Source organism: Lycium barbarum, chromosome 12 (assembly GCF_019175385.1).
Source record: "Lycium barbarum isolate Lr01 chromosome 12, ASM1917538v2, whole genome shotgun sequence".
Taxonomy (NCBI): Eukaryota; Viridiplantae; Streptophyta; class Magnoliopsida; order Solanales; family Solanaceae; genus Lycium; species Lycium barbarum.
The window spans coordinates 81967614-81979812 of record NC_083348.1 but is presented as its reverse complement, the minus strand read 5'-3'; the positions used below and the strand labels follow the sequence as shown (position 1 = coordinate 81979812).

Here is a 12199-nt window from a genome sequence, read left to right as displayed (position 1 = left end):
TCAAGTAATTAACTACTCATGCATTTTAGTTTTCAAGTGGTTTTTGCTTGTTTACATATGGAAAGGCGAAAAATCATACCAAAGGAAAGAAGAAGAAACGAGGAGCACTAGAACATAAAGACATACATCATACGCAGCTCTAACGAGTGAATATTTTCCTTAAAAAATAAGGTTCTTGATATACAGAAAATTTAATTATGTACAACCACTATTATGCTTCAACCCCAAACAAGTTGTGGTTGGCAAAAAAAAATTCATTCTGTACATGTCCAAATTCGTTTATAATTTGAAACAACAGATGGGTTTCAGATAAATTCACGGTATTCTTTCCCAGTGAGAGCTGCTGAATAAGATCAAAGCCAATGCCTACGTGGAACTATGGAAGTCATACCATCATCCTTCAGACTTCATGGAGAAATCAATGCAGAGCTGCTTGAATTGTTATCTACAAGTGTTCAGGAAGAGCCTGTTTCTCTTCAGATTCTGCCATAGCTGCATTAAAATTATTACGAAAATGAATAGATGTATGAACAAAACAGGGTTACCCGATTGCCTATTAGAGAAACTTCATACCATTGCAAGTTGTGCAAAAAGGGAGAAACTTCAGAAGACTACTGTGCCACAAGCTCCGAAATTTCCGATAAATTAAGGCTTGACGAGTCACAGTAGCATTCAGGCTCATGCGTTAGTCAACAGATTGTAAAGTGCTTGAATCAGTGATTTGGGATCAAAAAGCACACCCACTTTTGGATCATGGATGGAATCCACAGTGACCTACAAGAACTCAATTTGTCACTTAAACTGAAGAGGATCACCAGCAAATCAATCAAATGTTGTGGATCTAACGACATTTATGAGACAAATTTCAAAGGAGCACTTCAACAACAACAACAATCCCACCATTGGGCTCTAGGAAGGTAGTGCGTACGCAGACCTTTGCCCTACTTTGAGAAGGTAGAGAGGCTCAAAGGGACACTTGGTTTTTGAAATTAAAACGAGAAATCCCATGAACAATAGAAACTGATCAAGTACATTATTGATTTACCAAGAGGCATTTCTAATAACCATGAAACAGGAACATACCACATTGAAAATTCCTTGAGAAGCCAGGCTTTCTACATCCACAGGTATTTGGCCATCTTTCGGCACCAGAAGGGTGTTGATATATTTGTTTGGCTGAAAAGAAAAAGTAAACCATAATATTGATTTTCATGACAGAGATTCAAGGCATTGTTTGTGCAAGTACATGATATCTACTGTTGTACATTCAGTTTAGAAGAAACACTTGAGTGCTTAGCTACTTACAGAATTTTTAAGACAATTATGAGGACCTCCATAAGTTCGATTTAAGGCATCAGTAATGGCAGTCACAAAGCAAGAAGCACTAAAGCCACTAGTTTCTCGATCATGAGTACCATTCAACAGAAGTACCTGGGAAGAAGAAGAAGAATTGTTGGGGAAGGAAAAGGAGAGATTAATATCATTGATATGAGAAAAACATCAATGATATGAGGAAATCATTGACACAGTCAACAAAGTTTGTCCGAGCAAGCAGCAATCAGTTATTATTTGCATGGCCTAAATTACCTTGGGACAAGACCGCAAAGAGATGGTTTCCCCCACTCCAAGTAAAACCTTCAAATGGAGAAAATCACTAAGTAAATTATTTTTGTTCCTTTCTTTTTCAAATATAAGAAGAATGCTAACATAATAGTGATGACAATGTCATGCTTGAGAAGATGAACTCCACTTGAAGAAAACAAATTAGTTTGCCACTATTAGCTTGTATGTTCGACCTACACTTTTTAGCTTGTCGTACAAGCAGGATCGACTCGACAAAACCTGATGCTTGCACATGCTTTAATAATGGGGGATAAACAGTATAATATCAAAAATCATAAGAGAAACAACAAATCCTGAGTCGTAATAATGCACCATCCAATGCATTTCATGTCTGTGAACTACTGTGGAAGAACTAATGTTGCACGCTACTCTACCAGAGAGGGACAGATGGAAGTAAAGAGGGAGCCCATGCCAAATACGATACAGTCAACGCTTCTCAACTGTTCCAACACAGTGGGATTTAAACTGGGGAAGACCTGTACATAGGGCAAAGAACCAGTAAATATCAGCAGTCGGAAGATCATAGACAGAGCTAAAATAAACTTTCCATTAATCTATATATGACTAAAGCACAAAAATGTTGACCAATTCACCTTCGTTATTGTATTCCATGGTGGATAAAACTGTAACTATAATTAATCTTTAGAAACTTCATTATTTCTTTGTATTCATTATTTGACCTTTTTAATTAATACAAAATATTTCCTTGTATGGTGATATTAGGAATGCCAGTAAATCTCCTTTCCCATTTTCCAAGTTTTTGTTTAAGTTTCTCCAGGTACATTTAATTTTTAGTGTTGACATCCAATTTTGTCCCTCTTTTATTTAATTTACTCGGGTTTCTAAATTTACTGACGAGCTAAATACTTTATTTTTCACAATATTTTATTGCTACTACTATTAATATCACTACTTTTATTTTCAACATTATGAGCATTATTTTATCACAAATTTTAAACGGTTAGTCATCGTTTCGTTTTCGGGTTTGGACTCGTTAAATTAATTACAAGACAACGCTTTGTTAAATCATTATTTTTCTATATATTAATTGTCTTCGCATAATATATGTTGTACTAGTTATTAAATTAGAAGTCCAAGAATAATTAAATAGAGGGGAAAGACCAACAATTTCAGCCAAATAAATGGCCCAAATAATCAGCCCACACGTTTTAATCCAACCAGTCCATGTCTTCAACAGACCAGCCCACATCTTTCCCCTACCCAAAATAATTCAGCCCACTACCCTTTTACCCGGTCCAGCCCAAAAAATTACTATGACCCGACCCGACCCGGTCCAAGCCCATCCCTTTATTTCCTAAACCTAATCCCTTTCTCTTTCTCTTTCCTTTTCCCTTTTCTCCGCCTCCCTCTCCCTCAAAACCCTAGCCGCTCCCCTTTCTCTTTCATCGTCATCTCCACTCCCACGCTCTCACGCTCTCTCCTACTCTCCCCTGTCCCCCACGTTCTCTGTCATCTCCACTTCCCTTTGTTCTCGCACCCCGCTCCATTTCCACTCACCCCTGTCCCCCACGCCTCTGTCACCCACTCATCTCTGTCCCCCCACGCTCCCTCTCTCCTTTCTTAAACCCTAATCACAACCCTATAAAGGAGGGGAATTGAGAGGAGATCGGGGGATTTTTTCTTTTTCGGAGTGAAACCTAATCAACTTTAGGCAAAGGAGACCGAAAATCCCGTGAAAAATCACAAGGATCTGGAACCACGAAAATCCCCTACAAAACACAAGTTTTAATCAACAAAAACAGCCAACAATTACTCTATTTTCCTTTGTTTTTCTGTTTAAAACCTTAGTTACTTTAATCGAGTTCAGGTTCGGATTCTTCAAGTTCGAGTATAGATTCGAGACCCCGACGATCTCAGTTCACTGCACACAAAAAAGGTAAAATCTGATACATTTTGACTCAGTGTTCCGTTAAAATCCCGTTAGTATAAAAAAATCATGCTATGATGCCTTGTTGTTATCATTTCAGTCAAATAGGTGTTTATTGTTGCAGTTATATTGGTTTGGGTATCAGCATGTTTTATGTTTGCTATTGCTGTGTGATCGTGTTCAGCATGTTGTTTGCATATTTTTGATGTTTTAGATTAAATTCCAAGTATGGAATCTTATGTTTGTCATTCTTGTTTCGTCTAATCAGTTCAGCATATGTCTATGAATTTGTTTGGCTTCAGTTGGCCAGTAGGTATCGAGCTCATTGCTTATGCTTAAGATTGGTTAGTTGGATCTGTCTCAGTCTAATTGCTAGGATACCAATGAGCATGAATATTTGTGTTTCTTGAATTAGTTTTGAGTTGTATGTATGGACCTGTAAATCAGTTAATTAGTAATCTTATGTTGATATAACCTTATAGGGGTGGACTTTGTATGTAACTAATCATTTTCCTCAAGTTGGGTCCTCTATTAGTTGAAGATGTCCCTTAAGAACATAATATGTTGTAAACGAATGTTACTATGTTTAAGTGGATGATTTTTAGCTGTAAAAGGGTATTTTCTGCCTTATTTATGATTGGCATAGGTAGCTGATTATGTTAGTGTGTCCTGTGCTATTGCTACGTCCACGAAAGGGTGTGACATCCAAATGGTGATTTTAAATATCTCCTTATGCCAATCTGGTTAAAGGAGCTGTTTGGTATGTTGATAATGTTATTTCCCTAATTAAGTATGCATATTTTGAATTTAATCCTGTCCAGGTTTTGGTTTATTGGTTGAAAGGTCCAAATTTGTTTGCAAAAGATTCTGCAGAGTCAATATATGATCATTATGGCCTAAAAATGTGATTTGTGTAACCAAACTAATCTTATATGTTTGAGAATTAAGATTGAAGGAGAATTGTGAGTCATCATATAAAAAATGAGATTGAGAATGATGTATGCATAGTGTGATATCCTATAATTCCCCTCTTCATCTCTGTTTATCTATGCTCAACAAATTAGTCCTAAAATCCTTTGAATTGTCTCATACTTGGATGTTGGTTTGTCAGAAGTTAGCTGTGATTCAACCCTTGCATTGTTTAAAACATCTTACTCTACATACATTCTATGTGTATCACATTGTATGTCATTATCCATATCATGTGTTCATCCACTAAACTTCTATTCCCTGTTAACAATATATCTATATCTTATGCTCATAGTGTGATTATTTGGGCTATTTGAGTGCATGCTACCTCTCTGGTAACCTCATCAGCAACCCTGTCCATCTGAAACACTCCTTTTTTGACATGTCTTTTGGTTTGCTTCTGCTCCCCTGCTCATTCCCTTGGCTGCATCACAACCAAAATTTAGGCCCCCTGCTAGTTTTGATTTCACATTTAGTTCGTTTAGCTTAGTTGTCATGTAGTCTGGTAGCAACTGCCCACCTCTGTATTTAATTTGGTTCTTGTCATTGCTCAGCACGATGCTGGCTTCCAGCTGCTTGTTCAGATTTCTTGGGATTAAATTTGGGTTCTAGTTATTCAAGTAGTTGAGTTCTGTGTGTCTAATACCATGTCCAAACTGTTTGACTTCAGTTTAGCTCAAATATTTGATTGATATATTGTTGTTCAGCAACTGGATTCATTTGTATTGTCATGCTAAAACTAATGCATACGCAAGAAGTTCTAGTCTTATGTTCTGCCTGTTGGCCTCTGTAAACAAATGAACTAAAGCATTAATTTAGGAGACATCATGTATATATTAGGATATATACATGAGAGTATACCTGGTATATACATGAATCATTTACATTATACATGTTTAGTCTTATTTATTGGTTATGTACTAATCCTTTTCTTTCCATTTTTATGCATGAACATCGCATACGAGTCCGGGGGGACTCGTCTTCTCCTGTATTCGGCGTTGGGCTAAAGGCCCAACGAAACTCTCTTCCCGTGTCAGCCCAACCTGCAGCACAAATAGAAAACAATAAGTGGGCCAAAGCCCAATAGCAAAACCGACCGCAGCAGCAGTCCGAGAAAATGGGCCTAACCCATTCACTCTTTACTCTCTTCCTCATTTTTTATGGTTGTGTATTTTATTTGCCTTGTATGACTAACATTTTATTTTGTCTTACTAGATTAAATGAACCATAGTAAAGTTAGTGGGTTTTAGTTTTTTTAGTAATGGGTAGTTAATTCCACAAATTACATTCTCTTCTATTTATGTTCTAAACTATTTATAGTATCTATAACATTTATTTAGAATAATTGATTTTCGAAATAGCATGACTACATATTTAGGCTAAAGGAATCATAATTTATGCCTACTATCTTAAAGATTTAAACATCACAAATTTTACACTAACATTAGCTTTTCTTCAAATATATATAAACATTACATGTCGTGCTTCTTTTAGTTTATTTCAACTAAACTCTTTATGCAACTATTATTTTCTACAAGTTTTACTTTAAATAACTTCAGCAATACTTACAAAGTATTTTTATTCAAATATTTACATCCACATTTTAGCCTTAATTAAATAACATAAGTCCGGTCGGTTAACCATTGTTAATGGGTCTTAAAGGGTGCCTAATACCTTCCCTTTACACTAATTGAACCCTTACCTAGAATCTTAAGTTTCGCAGACCTTAAACAGAGTTAACTTTAAACATAACTTTAATAAACTTTAGGTGTCCTAATTCACCATAAATAATTAGGTGGCGACTCCTTAAAATAAACAAACCAAATAGGAATCACCAATATGTCGTACTTCTACTTTAACCCGGTTAAAAAGGGGTATGACATTTAGTTCTCCTGCGGAGGCCTCTCTTTTACCATCATAAAATTACCATCTTTATCAAAAAGTTCAACAGTTAATTTTAAAATGATCTCATAACTTCCTTGTACCGTGACAAAAGAAATGCAGTAAATCTCATTTTTAAGTTTCCAAGTTTTTCAAGTTTTTAGCACGTTAGAAAAGCAACAACTTTTCAACTCAAAAAAAAAAAAAAAACCAACAACTTTTCAATTAATAAGAACAAGAAGCAAATTTACCTCATGCAGTAAGTTGCTCCCTTCACTGGACATGTAGAATACCCGTTTTATTCTAGAAGGAAGTGCTGGGGCTGAAGAGGCATCCTGTTCAACAAGGTTCAAAAGGTGAACAGGTTAACTTGGGCAAGACCGACCTACTGCACACTAGCAAAAAATGACATAGCAAGTACCCTAGATTTATTGTATACTCATGACTATCCATATTGTCTTGCTGTTGTACAGATCATACTATTAAACAGAGGTATAAAACTAAAATATCTAGCACAGTTAAGGACCATGACCATGACCATGTTAGTTCTTGGACTGCTGCCTTACATTAACCACCACTCCACCAGTCCCCAGTACTCACTAATCGCTCCAGTCCGAAGTGCCAATCCACCAACTTAATCCTTTGAAATCACTCAGTCAGATCAATTTAACATGCGGAGCCATTATGCCGGGGGCCTTTTATACAGACCCCCAAGTGCCCATACGTACAAAGCAATACTCTATAACATAAGCATCTCATGCTCCCTCCGTCCCAATTTACTCTATAACATAAGCATCTCATGCTCCCTCCGTCCCAATTACTCTATAACATAAGCATCAATTTCTTTATTTTATAGAGTAAGAAGGTTATTTTGCAGTCTCACAGACATGACACTTCATCATTCAAGAGTATGTTAACCCAACTACCCAAGTAAACAAGTCTCCTTAAAAAGGCTATGTCATACTTAAGCTCTAAAATAATCTACAACATACAAACATATATTAAATAGTTCTTATCCATGTTAGCTATTGAACCTATCCAATGAATCAAAAGTATGTCCCAAATAGATTATCCAAATATATCAAGGGCTTCTGATCTGAGAACAAAATATGAGAACAAGATTTCGTAAAAACCCATTTCAGCAGGGACCATAGCAGCTCTTTTTAGGAAGATTTTATCATGATTATAGTTTATAAACGTTGCAAGAAGTCTCTGTTTCAAGAAAATTTTAAGGGAAAAAATAATAAAAGAAACAAAAAACAGTACACATCAAAATTAGGAACTGTCTATACCTTGTCTATTGGTTGCATGGACCCATGGGTTGGATGAGATATTTCATTTTGTCCGCGTATAACAGTTCCATCCTACACATCAGTTACGTGCAACAAGGAAAAGTGTTAACTGTAGTTGCAAGCCGACATCCATGAACTACATTATTTTAACTTTCGCATCTAGAGCCCGTTTGGCTTAGCTTATAAGTTGCTGAAAACAGCTTATAAGCTGTTTTCAGCTTTTTTGAGTGTTTAGCTGGCCAGCTTATAAGTCATTTTGTGCTTAAAATAAGTCTAAAAAAATAAGTTGGGACTTATAAGTTGTTTTCAGCTTATAAGCTGCTTATTTTAAGCTAAGCCAAACAGGTCCCTAAACAACATAAAAAGGAGATTCATACTAATGGTTTAATGAACAGTGTCTACCACTTTGAGCATAGGAAACAGATTTTATATTTGGCACTTTCTGTTCTAAGCCTTATTTGTTAGAAGGACCATCATCATGAATTCCTATAGAAATTCAACTTCATCACTTCTGAGATAACTACAAGGTTCTATTCTTGGAAATTCAAATATTGATTCAATTTATATTGCAAGTTACTCATTGATAATAACCTTCAGGTCATGGTTCTTGGTATTTAGCAGTGTTTTCAGAGGCGTTTTCGGGGCGAGTCCCGGGAAGGGCCGTACCAAAAACGCTTCGGGGCGCAAATGAAAGGTGAAGATCCGTAGGGCTTACGCCCTAGAATTTGGGGCGCAAGCCCTGGACACAAAAGCGTAAGCCCCAGGCGTAAAAGGCGTTCGCCCCGGGCGTTAATTTAATTGTTATTGCTTTTAAAGTATTTTTGCTATAATAGATTATGATTTTTATTATTGTTGTAATGATATTTATACTTTATGTTATCATGTTGTAGTGATTTTACTTAAAATATATAATAAAGAAAGCAACTCTCATAGAAAATAACACTGCCATAAATAGTTATTTTAGATGATTATGTCTGAAATTGATATGATAGAGATTTCATAGCACTATGTTCCTAAAGCAACTTCATCCATTTTTTTTGGCATTGCTCTTACGCTTTTTGCCCTTCTCCTTCTTTGAATATATAAATAAAAGTCATTGCAAATATTAGTTGAGGATGGGAAGGACTTAATAGATTTGGAGATTGATGATGAAGTGAAAGAAGATTTCATTTTAAGGATTATCTAGGCTATTATCACTTTTTGTGTTGTGACCTTTGTCAAATAATAATTATAAACCTTGTCGGAAAACCCATTTTGGGACAAAACCGTACTAAGGAAAAGAGTGCAACACGTGTTTTCAGGCCTAGGTTCTAATTTTATCCCGCTCTTGACTTCCTGCAAAAGAGAAAAGTTAATAAGAGAATACGGGGAGACCATACCTTAGCAGTAGTATCTCTTCAGATGGGCCACGTTCCAGTTATTACGCAGACGATGCCCGTCCATGGACTCCAATTGGTACGATCCTTTGCCCGTTATACCGGTTACCTTATACGGGCCTTCCCAGTTCGGACCCAGCTTTCCCTCATTGGGGTTCTTGGTGTGCAAGGTAAATTTTCGAAGTACTAAATCTCCAACTTGGAAATGCCGAAAGTTGGTTCTTCGGTTGTAGTATCTCTCCATCCTCTGTTTTTGGGCCGCTATGCGGACCGACGCGCTTTCGCGTAGTTCATCTGTGAGGTCGAGCTTTACGGCCATGGCCTCCTCGTTTGACTCCTCGGTGGTATACCGAAACGGAGGGTAGGTTCGCCAACCTCCACGGGGATAAGGGCTTCGGCTCCGTAAACCAATGAGAACGGGGTTTCCCCCGTGCTCGATTTGAATGTGGTTCTGTAAGCCCACAACACCTCCGGCAATATCTCCCTCCAATGGTGCTTCGATGCTTCAAGTCTTTTCCTCAGATTTTGGATTATCGTTTTGTTCGTGGATTCTGCCTGTCCGTTTGCACATGGGTGATACGGGGTTGACACGATTTTCTTGATCTTCAATCCCTCGAGGAAATTGTTGACCTTGCCACCCACGAACTGAGGACCATTATCACAAGTTATCTCGGAGGGGATGCCAAAACGGCAGATGATGTGATCCCATATGAAGTCGATGACTTCCTTCTCTCTTATCTTTTCGAAGGCCTGCGCTTCAACCCACTTAGAAAAATAGTCAGTCATAAACAAAATGAAACGAGCCTTACCTGGTGCCTGAGGTAGCGGACCCACAATGTCCATTCCCCACTTCATGAAAGGCCAAGGTGAGATCACCGAATGCAGCAACTCCCCGGGCTAGTGAATCATCGGAGCATGCTTCTGACACCCGCCACATTTTCGGACAAAACTTTTCGCGTCTTCGTCCATCCGATTCCAGTAATAACCGGCTCTGCTAATTTTTCGAACCAGAGCTTCTGCACCGGAGTGGTTGCCGCAGGTTCCCTCGTGTACCTCTCTCATCACGTACTCCGTTTCACCGGGGCCCAAACACTTAGCCAGGGGACCGAGGAAAGAGCGTCGATACAATTGGCCGTCCACTAAGCAAAAACGGGCGACCTTGGTCCGTAGTGACCGCGATTCCTTCGGGTCACTCGGGTGCTTACCATCACGCAAGTAGTCAATGTACTTGTTGCGCCAATCCCAAGTTAATCCCATTGTGTATATTTCGGCATGTCCGCTTTCTATGGCCGTGTTCGACAAGTGCACCGTTGTCCCGAGGTTGATTTCCTCTCCCTCGACCGAGGATCCCAAATTTGCTAACGCATCGGCTTCGCTGTTCTGCTCCCTCGGTATGTGTTGTATGGTCCATTCTTTAAATTGATGAAGCACCACTTGGGTTTTTTTGAGGTACCTCTGCATCCGTTCGTCATTGACTTCGAATACGCCGTTCACCTGGTTTGCGACCAAGAGCGAGTCGCACTTTACCTCGATTATTTTGGCTCCCATACTTCGAGCCAATTCCAAACCTGCAATCATAGCCTCATAATCGGATTCATTGTTAGTCAATTTAGCAGTTCTAATGGATTGTCGAATGACATCCCCGGCCGGGGTCCTAAGGACAATCTCTAGTCCGGAACCTCTAAGGTTCGAGGCCCATCTGTGTGTAGAGACCAAGTGCCCGTGGTCTTTCCTGAGGTCAGCAAAAGTTCCTTTTCAACCTCGGGGACCATAGCTGGGGTAAAGTCTGCCACAAAATCGGCCAAGATTTAGGATTTGATGGTCGTTCGAGGTTTATACTCGATATCGTAACCGCTAATTTCTACAGCCCATTTCGTTAACCTACCTGACAACTCCGGTTTATGCATGATGTTTTTCAAAGGGTAAGTGGTTACTACACATATGGGGTGGCATTGAAAATAAGGTTTGAGCTTTCTGGAAGCGCTTACCAGTGCTAATGCCAACTTTTCCAAATGGGGGTAACGGGTCTCTGCATCCCCCAAAGTTCTACTTACATAATAGATAGGGAATTGCGTACCTGATTCTTCTCGGACCAAAACGCAACTTACCGCCACTTTGGAGACAGCTAGGTAGAGGAAAAGTGGCTCGTCGGCCTTCGGTGTGTGCAGCAACGGGGGGCTAGACAAGTACCTCTTCAACTCTCGTAGAGCTTCTTGGCACTCCGGTGTCCAAACGAAGTTGTTCTTCTTCCTGAGCAAAGAGAAGAAACGGTGACTCTTGTCCGAGGACCTCAATATGAAGTGACTCAGCGCCGCTATCCTCCCGGTGAGCTTCTGTACCCCCTTTATGTTGTTCACAACCTCGATGTCCTCGATGGCCTTGATCTTGTCCGGATTGATTTCAATTCCCCGGTTTGACACCATGAAACCCAGAAATTTACCAGACCTTACCCCGAAGGCACATTTCTCCGGGTTGAGCTTCATGTTGTATCTGCGGAGCACATCAAAGGTTTCCTGCAAATGCTTTAAATGGTCCTCCGTTTCCAGGGACTTAACAACCATATCGTCAACATAAACTTCCATCGTTTTCCCTATTTGTTCTTCGACCATTCCATTAACTAGGCGTTGGTAAGTTGTACCGGCATTTTTTAATCCGAAAGGCATGACGTTATAACAATAAGTCCCATAACGGGTGATGAAGGACGTTTTCTCTTGATCTTCCGGGTGCATCCGGATTTGGTTATACCCGGAGTAAGCATCGAGAAAACTTAATATTTCATGTCCGGTCGTCGCATCGATCATTCTATCGATGTGAGGCAATGGAAATGAATCCTTCGGGCATGCCTTGTTTAAATCCTTATAATCGACACACATTCACAATTTATTACCTTTTTTGGGCACCATCACCACGTTAGCAAGCCAATCCGGGTATTTGACTTCCCGGATGGAACCTATTTTTAAAAGCTTTGTTACCTCGTCTTTTACGAAGGCGTGTTTTGGCTCCGCCATGGGCCTCCTTTTTTGCTTCACCGGGGGAAACTTCCCGTCCAAGCTGAGCTTGTGAGATGCTATTTCTGGTGATATACCTGTCATATCTATATGCGACCATGCAAAGCAATCAGCGTTAGCTCGAAGAAACTCAATTAATTTGCGTCTGAGCTCCGGGGTAAG

General features: G+C 39.2%; 1 protein-coding gene across 2 annotated transcripts; it reads right to left on the bottom strand.

Annotated features, from left to right (window-relative positions):
- Positions 1-145: 145 nt before the first annotated feature.
- LOC132621615 (uncharacterized) lies at positions 146-7769 on the bottom strand. Of its 2 annotated transcripts, none has more exons than XM_060335954.1 (8): positions 7654-7769; positions 6613-6696; positions 1998-2099; positions 1588-1635; positions 1306-1431; positions 1084-1176; positions 574-774; positions 146-492 (listed from the first exon to the last, which is right to left on the bottom strand). In XM_060335954.1, exons 1-7 carry the CDS (start codon positions 7669-7671, stop codon positions 679-681), a joined length of 567 nt encoding a protein of 188 aa, XP_060191937.1. In that variant the 5' UTR covers positions 7672-7769; the 3' UTR covers positions 146-492; positions 574-678. The 2 variants fall into 2 exon arrangements, with proteins under 2 accessions (XP_060191937.1, XP_060191936.1); XM_060335953.1 differs by having other exon boundaries at positions 146-483.
- Between the last annotated feature and the right edge of the window lie 4430 nt (positions 7770-12199).